Source organism: Saccopteryx bilineata, chromosome 4 (genome assembly GCF_036850765.1).
Source record: "Saccopteryx bilineata isolate mSacBil1 chromosome 4, mSacBil1_pri_phased_curated, whole genome shotgun sequence".
Lineage (NCBI taxonomy): Eukaryota > Metazoa > Chordata > Mammalia > Chiroptera > Emballonuridae > Saccopteryx > Saccopteryx bilineata.
Genome location: NC_089493.1, coordinates 192,240,384 through 192,259,367, shown reverse-complemented (window position 1 = coordinate 192,259,367; position 18,984 = coordinate 192,240,384). Strand labels below are relative to the sequence as shown.

At 50.3% G+C, this 18,984-nt stretch overlaps 2 protein-coding genes and 1 long non-coding RNA gene across 8 annotated transcripts in view; 2 read left to right on the top strand and 1 right to left on the bottom strand.

The window, feature by feature from the left end:
- STK10 (serine/threonine kinase 10) overlaps positions 1-9,236 on the top strand; it is a 93,332-nt gene extending 84,096 nt beyond the window's left edge. Inside the window, exons 18-19 of the mRNA XM_066273281.1 lie at positions 2,047-2,160; positions 6,119-9,236. Of these exons, the coding sequence (XP_066129378.1) occupies positions 2,047-2,160; positions 6,119-6,259 (255 nt within the window). The 3' untranslated portion in view covers positions 6,260-9,236. The remainder of the gene's footprint in view (positions 1-2,046; positions 2,161-6,118) is intronic.
- A 5,415-nt stretch (positions 9,237-14,651) lies between these two features.
- LOC136333713 (uncharacterized) lies at positions 14,652-16,218 on the bottom strand. Its single transcript, XR_010731080.1, has 2 exons — positions 15,885-16,218; positions 14,652-15,672 (listed from the first exon to the last, which is right to left on the bottom strand). It is a non-coding gene; the product is annotated as an uncharacterized lncRNA (long non-coding RNA).
- Positions 16,219-16,337: 119 nt separating this feature from the next.
- FBXW11 (F-box and WD repeat domain containing 11) overlaps positions 16,338-18,984 on the top strand; it is a 121,400-nt gene continuing 118,753 nt past the window's right edge. For 3 of the 6 annotated variants that reach the window (XM_066273274.1, XM_066273272.1, XM_066273271.1), the window contains exon 1: positions 16,360-16,543. In XM_066273274.1, the coding sequence (XP_066129371.1) occupies positions 16,499-16,543 (45 nt within the window). In that variant the 5' untranslated portion in view covers positions 16,360-16,498. Of the gene's footprint in view, positions 16,544-18,984 lie in introns of all 6 variants that reach the window. The other 3 variants (XM_066273277.1, XM_066273273.1, XM_066273275.1) reach the window with 3 other exon arrangements.

The window sequence follows — 18,984 nt, the reverse complement described above, 5'->3', positions numbered from 1 at the left end:
TGTGGCCATAAAAAACAATGAAGTCTTACTATTTGTGACAACATGGATGGACCAGAGGGAATTATGCTGAGTGACATAAGTCAGACAAAGACAATACGATTTCACTTATATGTGGAATCTGAAATAACCAGAATAAACGAACAAAGAAAACTAACAAACTCCCAGGTACAGAGAACTGTTGGTTGCAAGACGGGAAGGGGCGGGTGGAGAAGGTGAGGGGATTAAGACGTCCGGAGGAACAGTGATGGAAGCAGTCACAGTGGTTTCAAGTACAGCATAGAAAATACAGCCAGTGATATTCTAATAACTGCATATGGTGCCAGGTGGGTGCACAATGGAAATCACTATGCTGTACACCTGAAACAGATATAATATTCTATGTCAACTAGAATGGAAAATTTTTAAATATTTAAATACCCCTAAGGCAGGAGTCCCCAAACTTTTTACACAGGGGGCCAGTTCACTGTCCCTCAGACCATTGGAGGGCCGGACTATAAAAAAAAACTATGAACAAATCCCTATGCACACTGCACATATCTTATTTTAAAGTAAAAAAACAAAACGGGAACAAATATAACATTTAAAATAAAGAACAAGTAAATTTAAATCAACAAACTGACCAGTATTTCAATGGGAACTATGCTCCTCTCACTGACTACCAATGAAAGAGGTGCCCCTTCCAGAAGTGCGGTGGGGGCCGGATAAAGGGCCTCAGGGGGCCGCATGTGGCCCGCGGGCCGTAGTTTGGGGACCCCTGCCCTAAGGGTTCCACTCTTCCAACCAGTAGGGTTCAGGTCCCTGGATAAGGATACTCCCCGCCTGCTTCATAAGCTCCTATAAACCACAAGATTGGTTCCCTGTGTGGACTTCACAGGGGCCTGTCGCTTCTGCCTGTGCGAGGCACTGAGGTGGGCATTGAGATAGACCAGTTACCGCAGAGCGAGAACAGTGAGGTGGGGTCCAGGGCCCCCGCACCCCTTGCCATAAAAATGTGTCCTGATGAAATGATATATGAGGTAGAAAAATGTGACTTACATAAATATATCTAAAATATGTATGCATACAGATGATCTTAGCTAGCTCAGGCTGCTAAACAGTAGGAGTTTTGTGTCTTCACTGATCTGGAGCCCAGAAGCCCAAGGCCAGCTGACCGGCATGGCTGCATGCAGTCTGGGGAAGCCCACTTCTGGGCTCGCGGGCGGCCGCCTTCTCCCTGTATCTGCACATGGCAGAGAGAGAGGGAGCGAGCGAGCCCGCTGGCATCTCTTCTTCTAAGGGCACTAAAGCCATGGGGTCCCCCCCTCATGACCTCGTCTAAACCTAATGATCACCCAAAGGCCCCACCACCAGATACAGTCCCGTTGAGGATGAGTCCTTCAACATGCGAATTTGGGGGAAACACAGTTCAGTCCATAGATCGATGTTTAGCACAATGTTAAATAGGAAAAATTAAGAGCAACCCAAGTGGCCAAACACAGCGGAAAGCTGATGGACCCATACTGTCTGTGGGAGATTCCGTCGGCGCCAAAAATGATTATGAAGATTGTTTCTTTATAGAAATACTTCTGTTCCCATACTAAGTGGGGAGGGGAGCAGGGTCAGAGCTGTGTAAATAGAAGGAGCTGAACAACACGTGGACAGAGCCCGATGGGAAATAACAGCTGAGGTCCCGTGGCGGTTGCTGTGTGTGGTGGGGTGAGGGCACGTAGTGTCTTGGTTTATTGTTAGTTTTACTGTTTCGTTACAATGATGTGTTGATGAGGCTAAAATGACGTGTTGAAAAATTCAAATGATGCACAAAGCAGAAAGCTGCAAAAGTACTGTTGACCCCGCTCCACAGTAAGAAATATTAATATTAATATTCTGGAATATTCCCCCAGGCACCTTTTGGTGAATTATGCGTTTACTTGTATGGAGTTTTCTATAAACGGGGTTTATAATCCAGGAGAAACAAAGAGGGAATGGGGCTAGTGTCCACGTGGCTACTGTGCGGGGTTTGTCTCTCCCTCTGAGCTGCTTACCTGTTCTGCCTGCAATTTGTTCCAGAATGAGAAGTGTCACCTCCTGGTAGAGCATGAAACACAGAAGCTGAAGGCCCTGGACGAGAGCCACAACCAGACCCTGAGGGAGTGGCGGGACAAGCTGCGGCCGCGCAAAAAGGTAACCACATCGGGGCTGGTGGGCTCAGTGGTAGGCTGTGCTCCAGGGCGGGCCACAGGTGTCTGCCTGCCTAGGAGGTGGATACAGACAAGATACACACTTAATAGATTTATTTTAAAGAACTGGCTCATGCAGTTGGGGCTGGTAAGTCTGAAATCTGCAGGGCAGCTCGGATCAATCCAGGGAAGAGTTGATGTTGCAGTCTTGAGTCCTAGAGTAGTCTGGAGGCAGAATTCCTTTCTCCTTAGGGGGCCCTCAACTGATTGGATGAGGCCCACCCACATTAGGGAGGGTAATCTGCTTTACTCAAAGCCTACGGCATTAAATGTTAATCACATCCAGCCTGACCAGTGATGGCACAGTGAATAGAACATCAGCCTGGCACGCTGAGGTCCCAGGTTTGAAAACCCGAAATCACCGCTTTGAATGTGGGCTCAACTGGCTTGAGCATGCAATCATAGATATGATCCCATGGTTGCTGCCTTGAGCCCAAAGGTCACTGGCTTAAAGCCCAAGGTCACTGACTTGAGCAAGGGGTCCCTGGCTCAGCTGGAGCCCCCCAGTCAAAGTATGTATGAGAAGCAGTCAGTGAACAACTAAGGTGCCGCGACTCTGAGTTGATGCTTCTCATCTCTTTCCCTTCCTCTCTGTCTTGCAAAAAAAAAAAAAAAAAAAAAAGTTCACATCTAAACAGTTTCTTCACAATGACGTCTAGACTGGTGTTTGACCGAATGACAGTACCATGGCCTTGCCAGGTTGACAAGTCAGCCACCACAGGGTCTCAGTGGAGATAGGGGTACTGTACAGTGTTGCGCAAGAAGTCACCGGCCCATAGTTCAGGCCGAGGACACACTCATTTACTGACGCTCTCCCAAGCTCTCTGAGCAGAGCGCGTCCCTGATCGCCCCTGGTGACGTGTCCCGAGGCCCTGAGGTTGGGTCTGCCATCGCACATCAGCTCGGCTCGCTGTGACTGAGGTCTGGACAGGAGGCAGCCGCCCACCTCAGCTACGGAGTAGCCTCGGAAGTCCTTGAATTGAGGCTTCCCTCCCTGTGCCGATGGAGCCGTCTGGCTGGAAGCTGGCCAGGGTCCCAGAACTTTCTGTTAGCAGGCCCGCGCTCAGCGGTTTCTGTAACTCCAGCCTGCTGGGACTGCTGATACTTGACTTGCAAGTCAATAATGCCCCTGCTGACACGAGTCGACTCTGGCACGGGAAATAAACGTTAACCTGGTGCCTTACTCGGGGGTTCTGTAGACCCTTGGCATGTCCTCAGAGAGCTCGAGAATGAATGATGACGTTGCCTGTAGCAACCGCCTCACAGCCCAGATTGCGCCATGGGGGCTCCCAGGGCCTGGGCGGACGGCATGCGCCCTGCTGCGGGGCTGCCTCCGCGGATTCCGAATATCTGGGAGGGTCGATGAAATGGTGCTGGGGGCCCAGTTCACACAGGATGTGGCCTCTGACAGAGTCAGGGCTTCCCTCCTGAACCTTGCTGTCCCAGGCCCACCACCTGTGTTCGAAAATAAAAGTTTTATTTGGAACACAGCCACGCACATTCATTCATACACTGTCTGGTTGACTTCGCACTGCGGCCGCAGGGAAGGTGTGACAGAGAACTTACAGCCCGCAGAGCCAAAAATATCTACTACCTGGCTCTTTCCAGAGATAAGACTGCCCTCTCCTGTTTTAGGTCACATGGAGGACTATACATGGTTAGCAGGATAGAGTGGTATTTAAGAGCTCAGGCTGTGGATTAACACGTGGGAGGAAGTCCTAGCCCTCCAGTTACTGCCGGTGAGACCCTGGGAGAGTTACTAACCCTCTCTGTGACAGTTATTAGAATTAAATTGGTATTCCTGTAACAGAAGTCCCAAACTGATGGCCCATGGCCTGAGACTGGCTTACAGACATTAGGTTTGGCTATTACCTAGCAATTAAAATTTTTTTTTTTTGCAATTTCCCAACTAAATTTTACATAAATTTCTGGATTTCCAGTTTCTTTTGAAAACTCATGAGCTCTGTCAACACTGGACCCATCAAATGACGTGGCAGCCATCAGCTGGAACTGAGAAAAACTGTTCTCTTCAGACAGAGCATGTGCTCTTCACCTCACCCCAGTCCCCACCACTTCCTACTGCCTCTCTCTTCACTCATTTAATCACCTGGCTGGCTCCCACAGGCGCTGGGTTTTGTAACCTGTTTGGTACAGGAGCTTAATCACTACTACTTTTGTATGGCTTATGTCTACATTTGCTTGCCAAAAACACTGATACTAATCTGTGCAGTGAAGGAGAGCTTGAGCCCACTGTCTGGTTCATTGCCATCTGTGAGATGGGGCTTACAAATTTCAAATCAGTCATGTCCAACCAAGATGAGGAATGGCTTCAAACACCTTGCCTTGACCTGACCAGGTGGTAGAGCAGTGGATAGAGCGTCAGATTGGGATTCCAAGGACCCAGGTTCGAGACCCCGAGGTCGCCAGCTTGAGCGCGGGCTCTTCTGGTTTGAGCAAAAGCTCACCAGCTTTGACCCAAGGTCGCTGGCCCAAGCAAGGGGTTGCTCGGTCTGCTGAAGGCCCATGGTCAAGGCACATATGAGAAAGCAATCAATGAACAACTAAGGTGTTGCAATGCGCAACAAAAAAACTAATGATTGATGCTTCTCATCTTTCCATTTCTGTCTGTCTGTCCCTGTCTATCCCTCTCTCTGACTCTCTCTCTGTCTCTGTCAAAAAACAACAAGCCCTGGCCTGTTGGCTCAGTGGTAGAGTGTCGGCCTGGCGTGCAGGAGTCCCGGGTTCGATTCCTGGCCAGGGCACACAGGGGAAGCGCCCATCTGCTTCTCCACCCCTCCCCCTCTCCTTCCTCTCTGTCTCTCTCTTCCCCTCCCTCAGCCAAGGCTCCATTGGAGCAAAGATGGCCCGGGCGCTGAGGATGGCTCTATGGCCTCTGCCTGAGGCGCTAGAGTGGCTCTGGTTGCAACAGAGCAATGCCTCAGATGGGCAGAGCATCACCCCCTGGTGGGCATGCCGGGTGGATCCCAGTCGGGCGCATGTGGGAGTCTGTCTGACTGCCTCCTCCTCGTTTCCAACTTTAGAAAAATACAAAAAATAAAACCAAACAACAACAAAAAAAACCCTTGCCTTCCTTCACATGGTTGTCTTATAACAGGAGAAATCGGTGTTGTGACTCAGTGTCTTTTCCGGTCATTCTTTAGAGGTAGAGAGAATTCATTGGAGTTTAGTACTATTGAAGCAACTAGTTATTTGTTAAGTAGAGACTATTTCAGGGCATCCAAAGAATTGTCTTTAAAAGGACATGTAATGCCAGGCCTGTGGTGGCGCAGTGAATAGAGCACCGACCTGGAATTCTGAGGTCGCTGTTTCAAATCCCTGGGCTTGCCCGGTCAAAGCATTGCCCCTCTTCTCTGTAAAATCAATAAGTACATTTTTTTTCTTTTTAAAAAGGATATCTCTAATAGAATGCTGGTCAATGTGAAAATAGATACTTCTATAAGAAAAATAAGGAAATCTGATCAACTGTCAAATGTCTCTAGATAATGAAGTCACATTAACTGAGCAACCCTTGTGTGCCCAGCTTTGCAGGTGGTAAGCACAGGGTTTCAGGGTGTGAATTCCTGAGTCAGACCTGGGTTCGCACCTTGGCTATGTCCTGAGCTAGGCGAGTGGCCCTGGGCAGGTAACCCAAGCTCTCTGAGCCTCCGTGTGTCCATCTGTAAACGGGGAGAACGGTGTCTACCTCACAGGGCAGAGGTGAGATGCAGCGCACAGTGCCTGGTGCAGCGCAGCGGAAGGAAAGCGGGAAGACCCACTCACCTAAGCAATGAGGCCTGGGAGGGGAATTTCTAGAGAAGGCCGCTTTGGTGGGGGTCCTGAGGCCGGCAGACCCATGTCCTGTGGAATCTGACTGAGCCCCGTGTCCCCTCTCTCTGTCTCAGGCTCTGGAGGAAGATCTGAACCAGAAGAAGCGGGAGCAGGAGATGTTCTTCAAACTGAATGAGGAGGCCGAGGGCCCGAGCCCCACCACCCCAAGCAGGGCCACCAAGTTCTTCCCCTACAGCTCTGCGGATGCTTCCTAACGGTGCCCCGGCGCCCCCACTTCTCTGAACAAGTAACTCAGGACCCCCTCCCTCCTGCTTCCACGCCCGCTCCAATCCAGCCCCTTGCCTGCGCCACCCGGTGCTCCCGACTTCTCGCTCACTCGTGGATGGTGAGGTTTTACTATGTGTCGCCTAACCTTAACATACGTTCTTCCTGAAGGCGAGGTCCCTCCAAGCCGGCAGTGACTTGGGTTGTGGGTGGGGTCAGGGTCTAAGAGGAATGAGTGTCCTGTGGCCTCGAGCACCTCCTATTTGCCAAAACACCGGTGTTGCTGTCTGTGGGCACGAAGTGCTTCCGCTGAAGTCGCCGTGGGCTCCTCGTCCATATGTTGCAACTCGTGGTGGCTTTTCAGCCATCCCCCGCAGCGTCAGACAAGAATCACGGCTCCTGACAGCCAGCCGCTCAGGGGTGCCCTCATTTCTCCAGCTCCCCGACTGCTCTCTCTCGGGGCCGTGTCCACAAGGGGGTGGAGCCGGAATCATTCAATCTGCTGGTCTCGGGTGTTTCAGGCTGTGTGTGTCCCCCGTTTCCTGCACACTCGCGCACAGAGGGCTTGGGTCCCTGGCACCACCCGGGCCTGCCTCCACCCTGGCCCTCTTGTGCCAGGTGGGTCAGAATGGGTTTGCCTCCTGAGCCATTGGTAATGGGGCATGCTGGGTACCGGCACCAGAGGCACAAGATGGCACAGGGCTTTGGGCCCCCACGTGGTATCCCGTGTTCAGGGATAAAGTCCTCACCACACACTTCCACAACCCGGTTCATTTCTGTTTCGCTCCTGCCCAGGTAACACGGGAAGGCCGCCACCCTCTGCCCTGTGCCCATCCTAGTTCAGGAGCCCAGCCTCACACTTGGGACAGCGGCTGGCAGTCACTGGGACTTCTGTTCGGGGAGCAAAGCGTCAGAGAGAAACATGCTTCCTGCCCCCGGAACGGGGCAGAAGCAAAGCTCCTATAGCTCAGGCAGAATCCCGGGCGTTCCAGTCACTCAGCTGGCCTCCCAGATTCTCTTATTACTTTTTAACTTATTGATATTAGAGAGAGGAAGAGAGAGACAGACAGAAACATCGATTTGTTGTTCCATTTATTTATGCATTATCTGGTTGAATCTTCTATGTGCCGTGACCGGGGATTGAACCCACAACTTTGGCGTATCAGGACAATGCTCTGAGAGCTGTCAGGCCAAGGCAGGCCTCCAGATTCTGATCCCCAGGGCTGCAGAGTGGTGATAACCCAACAAAAGCAAATGCTCAAACTGACATGTGGCTTATTTACAAAGAAAACCTTTTCACCTTGATTTCTAACTGGAGAAAAATATAAACGAATGGCTTTGTCAGGAAGACGCCTGCTTTATAGAAAAGAGCTCGCTGAAGGGGATTGTGAGGAGTCACCTGGGCACCGTGAGTCTGGGTACTATTTGGCTGGTGACAAAGCGACTGCCACACCTCAGGATTTTCTCCTCCTCTACTCCATGTGGTTAGGTTCGCAGCTGGTCCTTCTGTGGCAACTCCCTGGAAGTCTCGGCACTGGCTGTCGATCTTCTCTCCTAGATTTTGCGGAGGGAGGACAGCCATTTGGAAGGAGAGTGGCTTGGGCTCCCAAGTCTTACAGGTGCCGAGAAGGTGCTCCGGAGGCCGTGGGAAGGCGGGGGTGCCCCGAGGTTAGAAGCATTCTGCTAGCCTGGCTCAGTGTTTGACCCAGGCGGGACCCTTGTCAGGTATCGGCAAAGGGGACATGTACAGTGCCCCTTTTGATTCCCTTAGGCGCCCTGGTGCAGGTAAACGTGACCGGGGAGTACTGTAACTACAGATGAGAGCCCAGTTCCGCCCGGGGAGGCTAGCGGAGGCGCTGTAGGGCCGGCCGGGGCTTGGCGTGCAGCACGTCGCCTTTGGCAGCCTGGGCTGTGACGTGAAATGCCGGGTTTATGGCTCAGGCAGATCTTCGATCTTCCCCTTGTTTGGCTTGTTTACATTGCAATCTTGTTCAAGGAGTTGCCGCCTCCCTGCGCAGGCCCCGCCTACCAAGTCCTGATAGGTCCCCTGTTCTGTCTGGATGGGGTCCGATTGGGTCTCCCGGCCTCAGGACCTCGCCAGTGTGCAATGCCCGTCATGGAGAGGGCCCGCGCAGCATTCCTCGTGCCCTATGCTAATGCTTCCTCTGTAAGGGTCGGACGCCCCGTTTTCATCCCGTTTGTGGCAGAGTAAATATAACTAACTTATATTTTCCTTTTATGAAGAAGTTATTTTTATGTAGTTTCCAAACTTTGTACAAGACTTTTGTAAAGTGTTCTCGGCAAAGTTAACCGCAAGAATGTAAATATTCTTCTAATAAAGTAACGAGGGCAGAAACCCTACTCGTCTTTGGGGTTGTTGGGCACACTCATCCACATGTGCCTGGCCTCTGAGCACACTGGTGCCTCCCCGGGCCATACAACGCTCTGACTTTGGGGTTCTGTTGGGAAAGAAGTTATGCCTGGCTGTGTGTGTGTGTTTTCTCTCTACAGACTTTTAATTTTTTTTGAGAGACAAGAAAGGAGATGAGAAGCATCAACTCATAGTTGCGTCACTTTAGTTGTTCATTAAGTGCTTCTCATATGTGTCTTGGCAAGGTGGGGAGGGGCTCCAGCTGAGCCGGTGACCCTTTGCTCAAGCCGGTGACCCCACGCTCAAGCCAAATGAACCCGCGCTCAAGCTGGTGATCTTGGGATTTCGAACCTGGAACCTCGGTTTCCCAGGTCAACGCTCTATCCATTGCACCACCACAAATTTACTATTATTCTCATTTAACAACAAACATCCAGCTACCAAGAGTTTTCACAGGTTAACTTATTGAATCCTTTCAACAACCCACAAGGAAGACGTCGTTCCCTTTTTATAGATGAGGAAGTGCAAACTCAATTCAGGCGCTATTGTTGAGGATCAAGTATCGGGAAGCACCTATTAAACGGATTTTTTATATAGTTGACTGGTGAAATTCACTTTCTCAATTTCTGGGAGCATACCAAAAACTCTTTACCAAGACTGACTGATTAATTTTCCCATTGATAGAGGGGAATGGAGGGAGAAAAGGTGAGGGGAGAGAGGAGTGAGAGGGGTAGGGAGAGGGAGAGAGAAGTAGGGGAAGGGGGAAGAGAGAATGGGGAGGGAAGAGGGGGGACGGGAAGAGAAAGGAAGAAGGGGAGAGAAAGGGGGGGGAGATGGGGAAGGGGGAAGAGAGGAGGGAGAAATAACTCACCGTTCCACTTGGTTGTGTACTCATTACTTCTTGCACGTGCCCCTGCATGCACAGGGATTGAACTCCTGGCCTCAGTGTGCCTGGATGATGCTTTATCTACCGAGCCACCTGGCCAGGGCCCTTAGTAAAGGAATATTAATTACACCTGTGTAGTAGAGAGAATCCTATTTGTCCAGAAAATCCTACGTCATCACATCCTTCAGCAGCCCCTCCAGCCTCTCAGGACTGGGATGAGGCACTGACCAATGAACTGTGCAGGAGTGAGGTTCCAGGTGAGGCAGTTGCTGAGCCTCCCCCGGCCCAGCAGCACTGGAGACCATGGTTTCCAGATGGTCCGACTCTAAGATGGGGGCTGGCTGACCACGCTGGACTTCACATGAACCAGATTGTGTATTAAGGTGTGAAAACCTAGTACAGGCAGTCCCTGGATTGCAAACGAGATAGGTTCTGTAGGCTTGAAAATGTTTATGTGCACAGAAAGGTAAAAAATACTATGTTAAGACAGACATCTGTCTAATCTGCATTTAATAGGTCAATGTACCTGTTCCAACTTACATACAAATTCAACTTAAGAACAGACCTATAGGCCCTGGCCGGTTGGCTCAGCGGTAGAGCATCGGCCTGGCGTGTGGGGGACCCGGGTTTGATTCCCGGCCAGGGCACATAGGTGAAGCGCCCATTTGCTTCTCCACACCCCCCCCTCCTTCCTCTCTGTCTCTCTCTTCCCCTCCCGCAGCCAAGGCTCGATTGGAGCAAAGATGGCCCGGGCGCTGGGGGTGGCTCCTTGGCCTCTGCCCCATGCGCTAGAGTGGCTCTGGTCGCGGCAGGGCGACGCCCCAGAGGGGCAGAGCATCGCCCCTGGTGGGCGTGCCAGGTGGATCCCGGTCGGGCGCATGCGGGAGTCTGTCTGTCTCTCCCCATTTCCAGCTTCAGAAAAACACACACACACACACACAAAAAAGAACAGACCTACAGAACCTAACTCGTTCGTAACCCGGGGACTGCCTGGAATGCGTTGCTGTGGCTAAGAATGCTTTTCTTCTCTGTCTCCGATTAGGGTGGGTCACAAGACAGAATGCTGTGCAGGGTTGGGACGGTAGAGGTGAAACTAGTCATTTTGTACCCAGATACATTGTTGTCCACCAGCTCACGCAGCGCCTTGCTGAGGAGGGGCTGGGTCTGCAATGGCTCAGCGTTCCCTCCGGCCTCCTTCAGCTTCCCAGGCCAGCGGGGGGAGGGGGGGGTTCAGCTCAGTGGGTGTTCAGGGCTCCAGCCTCTGCGGGACACCCACAGCACCAAGGTCAGGGGCAGTGAGAACGGACACAGGTTTCAGCCTGTCCTTCTGGACCCCAGCCCAGCTGTTGGCTTCCGCCACCTTCCGCCCATCTCCCCTTCCTGCCTGCCTGGCCTGTGGACTTGGAGGTCCGCCATCGCCTGGGAAGACACCAGAGAGCCTTACAGAGATTTCTCCACTAGATCTGACAATTCTATAACACCAAGTCCTTGTAAAAAATTCCTAATTCACTCTTAGCGGTTCCACTTCTCTGATATGGGGATAATTTGCTCCTGTGGCATAGTGTGTTCCATTCTACTGCAACTCTTCTTTACTCTCACTTGCAGGTACCTTATTTAACCTGGTAAGTTTAAAAAGGGTGGGGGAAAATACAAATATTATTTTCAATACGTTTGCCAACAAATGACTTTTTTTTTTTTTAATTGAGAGGCAGGGAGGCAGAGACAGACTCTCGCATGTGCCCGACTCGGGATCCACCCAGCAAGCTCCTTGCCAGGCGATGCTCTGCCTGTCTGGGCCGCGGCTCCATTGCTTGGCAACCAAGCTATTTTAGTGTCTGTGGCGGGGCCACAGAGCCATCCTCAGCGCCCGGGGCCAACTTTGCTGAAACCCTTCGAGCCATGGCTGTGGGAGGGTAAGAGAGATAACGGGATAAGTGGAGAAGCAGATGGTCACTTCTCCTGTAGGTCCTGTCTGGGAATTGAGCCTGGGACTTCACATGCCAGGCTGATGCTCTATCGCTGAGCCAACTGGCCAGGGTCCAACAGATGAACTGATTAATGTTTTTACTTACGTGCTTTAAAAACATTTCTGTAGAAACCATGGAACTAAAGATTTAACTCATCTAACCACCCACTTATTGGCAATCAGTCAGTCAAATCAGACTCAGAAAGTCTGGCTTTGTTTTTCAGTCCAAATAAAGTCAAATATACAGTTCATGATAACTTTTTTAGATTCTTTAGATAGGCAGGAAGCCTTGTCATGTGGATAAAATAGGGAGCCGCTACCTTAAATACTTCTTCCCAACACTCTTCCTTACTGTTTAACAAGATTCTCCCTCAAAAGACTTGCGTTCTTTGATGATTTAGCTGGAAGGTAGAAATTTCACTACGCTAGCCTTCTCCCTAATGTATCTGAATTCAGAAGACACATCATCACGGGTAAAAATACATAAGTTTAACATGCCATGGGTTGGGGCCAGCAAGCAGGAACCTGCCTGTTGAGGTGCCCCTGAGCTCACTGGGAAGCCACCCTCTGGATGGCCCAGCGTGCACATGTGCGGCTTACAGCTCTGCACACCACTGCTGCTGTGTCCCACAGAGGCGACAAGGAAGAGAAGCTGTCCTCGAGCCAGGGGAAGCCCCTTCATCAGCCGTGCCCCTTCAGGGTGCAGTTATTGACAGTTCACCCTGTGCCAGCCAGTAGAGGAGAAGAAATACTTGCAGGGTCCTACCCCAGGGTTTCAAAGCATCGGAAAGAAGGGTGGATTTGGAGCGGAGAGGCTACAAGTTGGTAACGGGCCCACACATGTTCTGCCATAGGAAAATGAACGTGACTGATTGTGAAATGCTGTCCTAGCTGTCGCTGGAAGTGTTGCATTACTTATACAGTGTGTGGGCCATACTGCCCTTGGACAATTTATTTATATTGACATTAGAGGGAGGGAAGGGGGAAGACGGGGACAGAGAGTGAGAGAAATATTGATCTGTTCCATTTATTTATAAATTCATTGGTTGACTCTTATATGTGTCCTGACCGGGCGTCGAACCCACGGTCTTGGCATATTGGGGTGATGCTCTCACCAACTGAGCTACCTGGCCGGGGCCTCCTTTGTACCTTATGGTTTTGGTTAAGGGATGGAGTCCATTCTGCTGCACTCCTGCTCTCTGGCATCATCTAATCCAGGTAACGGCCCACTTCCTCAAACCTTCTCCCACGTCCCCTAAGGACTCTTGCTGAGATGCCCACGGTTCCCCATGGTGTGCCTTCTTCCTCACAGGAACCGGCAACGTCCCCAACTTGTTCAACTATTAGTGTGTCCCTGGTGGTCTCTGATTAGAATAGGTACAGTGTGAGTCTTGTAACACTTCATTGTAATTGTGTCTTGTAAACCCCGGTTTAGAGGTGTCTGAAAAAGTGCAGGAAAGGCATGCCTCCAGATCCCCTGCCTTTATGACCAAATCTAGTAACCTGATGGCACTGAGCCAGAAGTAAAAATACTTGCACACCTGAGTTTTTAGTTGAGGAGACAGCAAAGGGATAAGGCCTGCCTCAGTTTGCTTCTCACGTAGCCTAGGGAAGACTTCTAACACGTGTGATTCAGTGACTATCACACTGACCTCCTAGAATTTGACCCAATACTATTTAGTATTTTTTCCTCGTAAGGTGGGATTCAGCTTTAAATACAGGAAAGAAACCTTGAATTACTTCCACTACAGTTCAGTGCCATATCGATATGGGTTAGGCATACGCGTTCTGAGAGAAACATGCAGCTGTAAGAAGGATAGTGATTGGAAACCAGGAGAGACGTGCTTTGTATGAAGAAGGTAATTGCTACTTAATCCCTGCACATTGTTGCCATGCAGATCCAATATAGTCAAGAGTTTAATTTTTTTGAGAAGCTCAAAATTCAGATTTTAAAATGAGAAACTATCAAATTTTAAAACAATAAAAGACAGTGTGATATACATATTGGGGAACAGTATTAAGCTGTGACTTCTACCCTAAACCTGTGTGCTAGGTCCTGTGGCGAGTGCCGGGCCCACTGATGTCTTGGTTGGCTGTTCCATTGGTTGAGTCCCAATGTACCATGACTACTCACAACCTTGTATAGTCTTTTCCCACTCTGACTCTGGGCTGGGCCATACGGCTTGTTTTGGCCCATGGGACATTAGCAAAGGCTTAATAAGTATTTGTTTATTGGAGCCATGTCCTCTTGGAAGCTAGTCATCCTGCAAAAGCTTGACTGATAATAAGCCAGGTGGAAAGGGAGGCCCTAGTGGCTGTTTTGATGAGCTCCAAGCTGACTGCAGTCCCAAGAGTAATCTCAGCTAATACTATATATGTGGGCTCTGCTGAATCCAGTCAACCCACACAATTGCAAAAAATAACAACACATTTTAAGCTACTAAGTCTTCAGGCTTTTTTTTTTTCTCTATAGAGACAGAGTCAGAGAGAGGGATAGGCAGGGACAGACAGACAGGAACGGAGAGATGAGAAGCATCAATCATTAGTTTTTTGTTGCGCGTTGCAACACCTTAGTTGTTCATTGATTGCTTTCTCATATGTGCCTTGACCGCGGGCCTTCAGCAGACCAAGTAACCCCTTGCTCGGGCCAGCAACCTTGGGCTCAAGCTGTTGAGCTTTTGCTCAAACCAGATGAGCCCGAGCTCAAGCTGGCGACCTTGGGGTCTTGAACCTGGGTCCTCTGCATCCCAGTCCAACGCTCTATCCACTGCGCAACCGCCTGGTCAGACATCTTTGGGCTGTTTTATTATGATGCAACAGGTAACTGAAACAGAGGTCATTTATTTGAACTTTTTTTTTTTTTTTTAGAATTTTTTTATTTATTGATTGATTTTTAGAGAGAGAGTGAAAGAGAAAGAGAGAGAGAAGGGGGAGAAGCAGGAAGCATCAACTCCCATATATGCCTTGACCAGGCAAGCCCAGGGTTTCGAACCGGCAACCTCAGTGTTCCAGGTCGACGCTTTATCCCACTGCGCCACCACAGGTCAGGCCTGAACGAATTTGTTTTATTACTAAAGACTGTCCCAAGGCTTAGATAGGGGAAGGGGTCTGATGAAATTCAGATAGTAAGTTAATGGCCATAACTTTCCAGTCCTGTGCATTTTCTTCTTGCTTTTTTTTTTTTTTTCTTTTTCCTTGGTGGAAAGCATGCAATAAGGACTAGGGAACTTCAACTGCTAACTGCAGGGAATTCACACTGTGTCCTGCATGCATGCAAATTACTGTAATAACTTGGACTTCGAAAAGATTCCTAGTTCATGTAGTCCCCTCACTTTACAGGTGCAAAGAATGAAAAAAGAAAAAAAAAACCCAAAAACCACTGGAGAGAGAAAAGCAGCCTCTGACATTTGGAAGCTGGCCTGATACATTACTGGCCTGTTAATATTATTAGATGATAGCCTCGCCCTCTTAGCTGGCCTTGTATTTTCCTGTTGAACATAATTTCACAGAACATAAACATCAGACAAGGACATTCTGTAACCATGATAGATCAAGGCAAAAACAAGAACACTTAATTATATCTGACCCCAAATACAACATACATTGCTCAAACCGCGCGCGTACACACAAAACCAGAGAAGACATCCCCCATCCTAATAGGAGGGGCTGCTGCTTCTTTACCGATTATAGCTTTACCCTCAGCCTAGTATCCCTTCCAGGTGGGATTTATTGAGGTACCCATCATGGGTACGCCTGCTTTCTGGCATCATCTAATCCAGGTAACAGCCCACTTCCCCAAACCCTTTACCACATCACCTAACAACTTCCTGGGATGCCCCACGGTTCCCTATAGTGTGCGTTCTTCCTCACAGGAAACAGCAATGTCCCCAACTTGTTCAACGACTAGTGTGTCCCTCGTGGTCTTGCATTAGAAGGCACTGCTGGACCTGATGAAGTTCGCACAGAGCTGGTGACCGAGCTCACGAGGAATCTCCAAGTCTCTAGCGTGTTTTTTCCTTCTTAGCATCCGTCGCTCTTTTCCTTAATGTCTCTCCCTTCCCCTCCTCCCCCAACTAGAATTCAGCTCCACGAGGGCAGAGACCTTGTTTGTGATGTTCAGAGCTGACTCCCAGTGCCTAGACCGGTATCCGACGGCGGCTGGAAGTGGAAACGATACTTTCTGAACGAATAAATAAGTGGGGCTTAATTGACACAGTTTTCTTTCATCAGTCAGCTCCTCCCAGTTTGTTGTGCAAACAGTCTCCAAAACCCCTCACTGGGACGCCCGGGACACGCCTCAATCCTCCTCCCTTGCTCAAGCTTCTCCCGCTCGCCGGCCCTGCCCCACACCTGGGTCCCAGGATCATCCCCTCTAAAGCACCTAGAACCCACCTGTCTCCACCACGTGTCCCTACCACCAGACGCTCGCTGCCCAGCTGAGCTGCTACCTAGGCGTTTAATGGGCTCTGCGGACAGCGACCGCGCAAGTGCGGAAATGGGTCGCGCACGCAGGATCTCTGACAAGTGAAGAGTTGTTTCTGAGTTTCCGTTCCGGTCTGAGCAGCCTTGTGCTGCCGGGAAGTCGGGAGAAAATAGCGGAAAGAGTACCCGCGCGCAAGGTTTTCTGGGACATGGAGTCGTGGAACACCCGAGGCTCTCCCTCGAGTTGAGCCCTTAATTCGTTAGGTCTGCATGTTCCGCACTCACTATCCGGTGCTACTTTCGGCGCAGAACTCATTTTCGCACTGCAAGGGGAAATCGGCCAGGTGTCGGCTTTTCGTTCCCATGACGCTCCGCGGAGCACGGAGCGCCTGCTGGGAGTTGTAGTCCTCGCCCGCGTACTGCGTTCGCCTAGGGGGAGGGCGGAGCTGCCGGCGGCCCGGGCGGGCTGGCAGCTAGAGTGGGTGCGATTACCGCCTCCGCCTCTGCCGCCTCCGCCGTCGCCTCCTCCGCCCGGGCGGTTCGCTGCTGCGCGGGGAGAGCGAGGCGGGGCCGCCGGGGCCGCCATGGAGCCCGACTCAGTGATTGAGGACAAGACCATCGAGCTCATGGTGAGTGCGGCCCGCTGGACCATCTGTTCTTCCGTCCGTCCGGCTCCGGGCGGGCCTGCCCATCTCGGCGTCCGGCGCGAGGCCGGCCCTGGCCCGTCCCCTTCCCCGCCGTCTCGGCCTGGACTTGGGCCCGGCGCGGTGCCTTCGGATCCCTCGAGATCTCGGGCCGGAGCTGGCCCGGCCCCCGCCTGCCCCCCGGTTCTCCTCCCTCCCCCTTCCCTGTCTCCGGGCCCCTCTCTCGACCGACCCTCGCTCGCTGATGCTGTGGCCTTAAGCTCACACTCGCTCTAGCATCTCCTTCTCCTTCTCCTTCTCTTGGAAGTGGACTTAGTTATTTATTTTCTTCCTCTATTTCTTTGGCCCAGGCCTGCACCGCTCTTGCAAGCCCCACTTAGGCCGAGTGAGATGGGGGGGGGGGGACGGAGGAGATCGGTCTGGGCCTCGGGCCTCCGCGTCCTAAATAGGGGTCTCAGCCCCCTCTCCCCAAACTAGGGCTGTGCAGCTGCCGGGAGAGGCCCTCCATGGGTGGAGATGGCGAGCTCTCGGGTTGGAGGCTGTGACGGATTAGGAGCCTCTCTCCCGGACCCCAGTGATGTCCGGCTTCTCGGACAAAGGGTTTCCTACTGGGCCAAGAGGGCTGTTTGCAGAGCAAGGCCCAAGTCCTCAGCATTCCATCTCCCAGGAAAGGGAAATCCTAACTTCACGTTTTGCAGAGCTGCTTTGGGAAACGGGAGGAGGGGGAGGGGTTGTCCTCATGACTGCCGCCAGTTCTTTCTTCTTAAAAAGAGAGAGAGAGAGAGAGAGAGAGAGAGAGAATATCCTAAGCCCCTGGGGAAGAGATCACTCATCTGTTAGAAACCATTGGTAGCCAGACCAGACTTCCTCGCCCCCGCGAACACCCCAACCCCTTCTCCCCCAAGGATTTGGAGCCAGAAGGGGTTTTTAGGAACAGGACCACGAGAGATTGGCTAGTAGAATTCGCTATTTGGTGGATGATTGGGTGGGAAAAATAAAATATGGCAGCTATTACCTGCCAATTGGAACGTTAGAGAAATCAAACTGGGCCGTGGAGGAAGTCATTGCCTCAGCAAATGGACAAGCCCAGGGTTTCTTCCTGTGGAAACCTTGACAGTTTCTTTGTATCTCTCCTGACACGGTAACAACTTCTGCCTAGGGTTGAGAGGAAAGGTGAAAGAATCTAATTAAACCAGCAAAATGTTTTCCTAGCCAGGTTTTTCTCCACTGTGAAAATGTTTATTGAGTCAGTGATTCCACTGGGTAGGGTCGGTGACATCAGAGCCACTTCCCCCATTTAATGCTATAAATAATAAATGGTGACACTGAAAGTCTGTTGGATAGCTGCATGGTGTCTGTGGATGCTGGTATCTTGGGAGTTGAGATGCCTGTTTTAAAAATGGAAGTACAGTAGCATAAATAGGGAGGTAGCTTCATATTTGCTGTCCTTTGCATTAAGTCACACAAGTAGACTTTTTTAGCATTCTTGAAAACTATATATAAAAAAAAGCTTTAGTAGTTCCTAGTGTGTGTATGTGTGTGTGCGCGAACGCGTGCGTGGTTTCTTTCGAAGGGATACTGTCACTTGTGGATTTTTATTTGATTTTCATTTATTAAGTAATTTTTTTCTTCTCAGTATAATTTACCAAGCTATTGTAGGCAAGGCTTTGACATTCTGCAACTTTTGTAATAGATTATTTTGGTATAGTATCTTAGTTAGAATTACAAATACAGTGCATATTCTTATGGATGTACATACGATACATGTACTTCCAACGTAGGAGTACTTCATAATTGAAAAATTGTATCTCGGTACCTCTTTGACATTGGTTTCTTTCACTGCTGTTCGTTTAAAAAATAACTGAATGTCTTTATTTTCAAAAGAATTAGAAGAAAACAGTGTAATCTGTTTAGTGTCCTTTGGGTGAATGGTAAAAAAAAAAAAAACTTTGGCCTAAATTTACTGGCTTTCTATGCTCATAACTGAAAAAATGTTTTGGTTTTACATGAGTGTACCTATCTGTGATCAGAAAAGATATTTAAGCCTTTCAAGGACATTATAAACCGGGGCTCATAAAATTTAACGAAGAGTTTAGTAGATAGCTAGATTAATTTTAAAGTGGCTTTATATGTACAGATATTGATAGTCCCTCAAAAAGATGTCAGTTAAAACTCTTGCCCAGCCCTGGCCGGGTTGGCTCAGCGGTAGAGCGTCGGCCTAGCATGCGGAGGACCCGGGTTCGATTTCCGGTCAGGGCACACAGGAGAAGCGCCCATTTGCTTCTCCACCCCTCCGCCGCGCTTTCCTCTCTGTCTCTCTCTTCCCCTCCCGCAGCCAAGGCTCCATTGGAGCAAAGATGGCCCCGGGCGCTGGGGATGGCTCTGTGGCCTCTGCCCCAGGCGCTACAGTGGCTCTGGTCGCAACA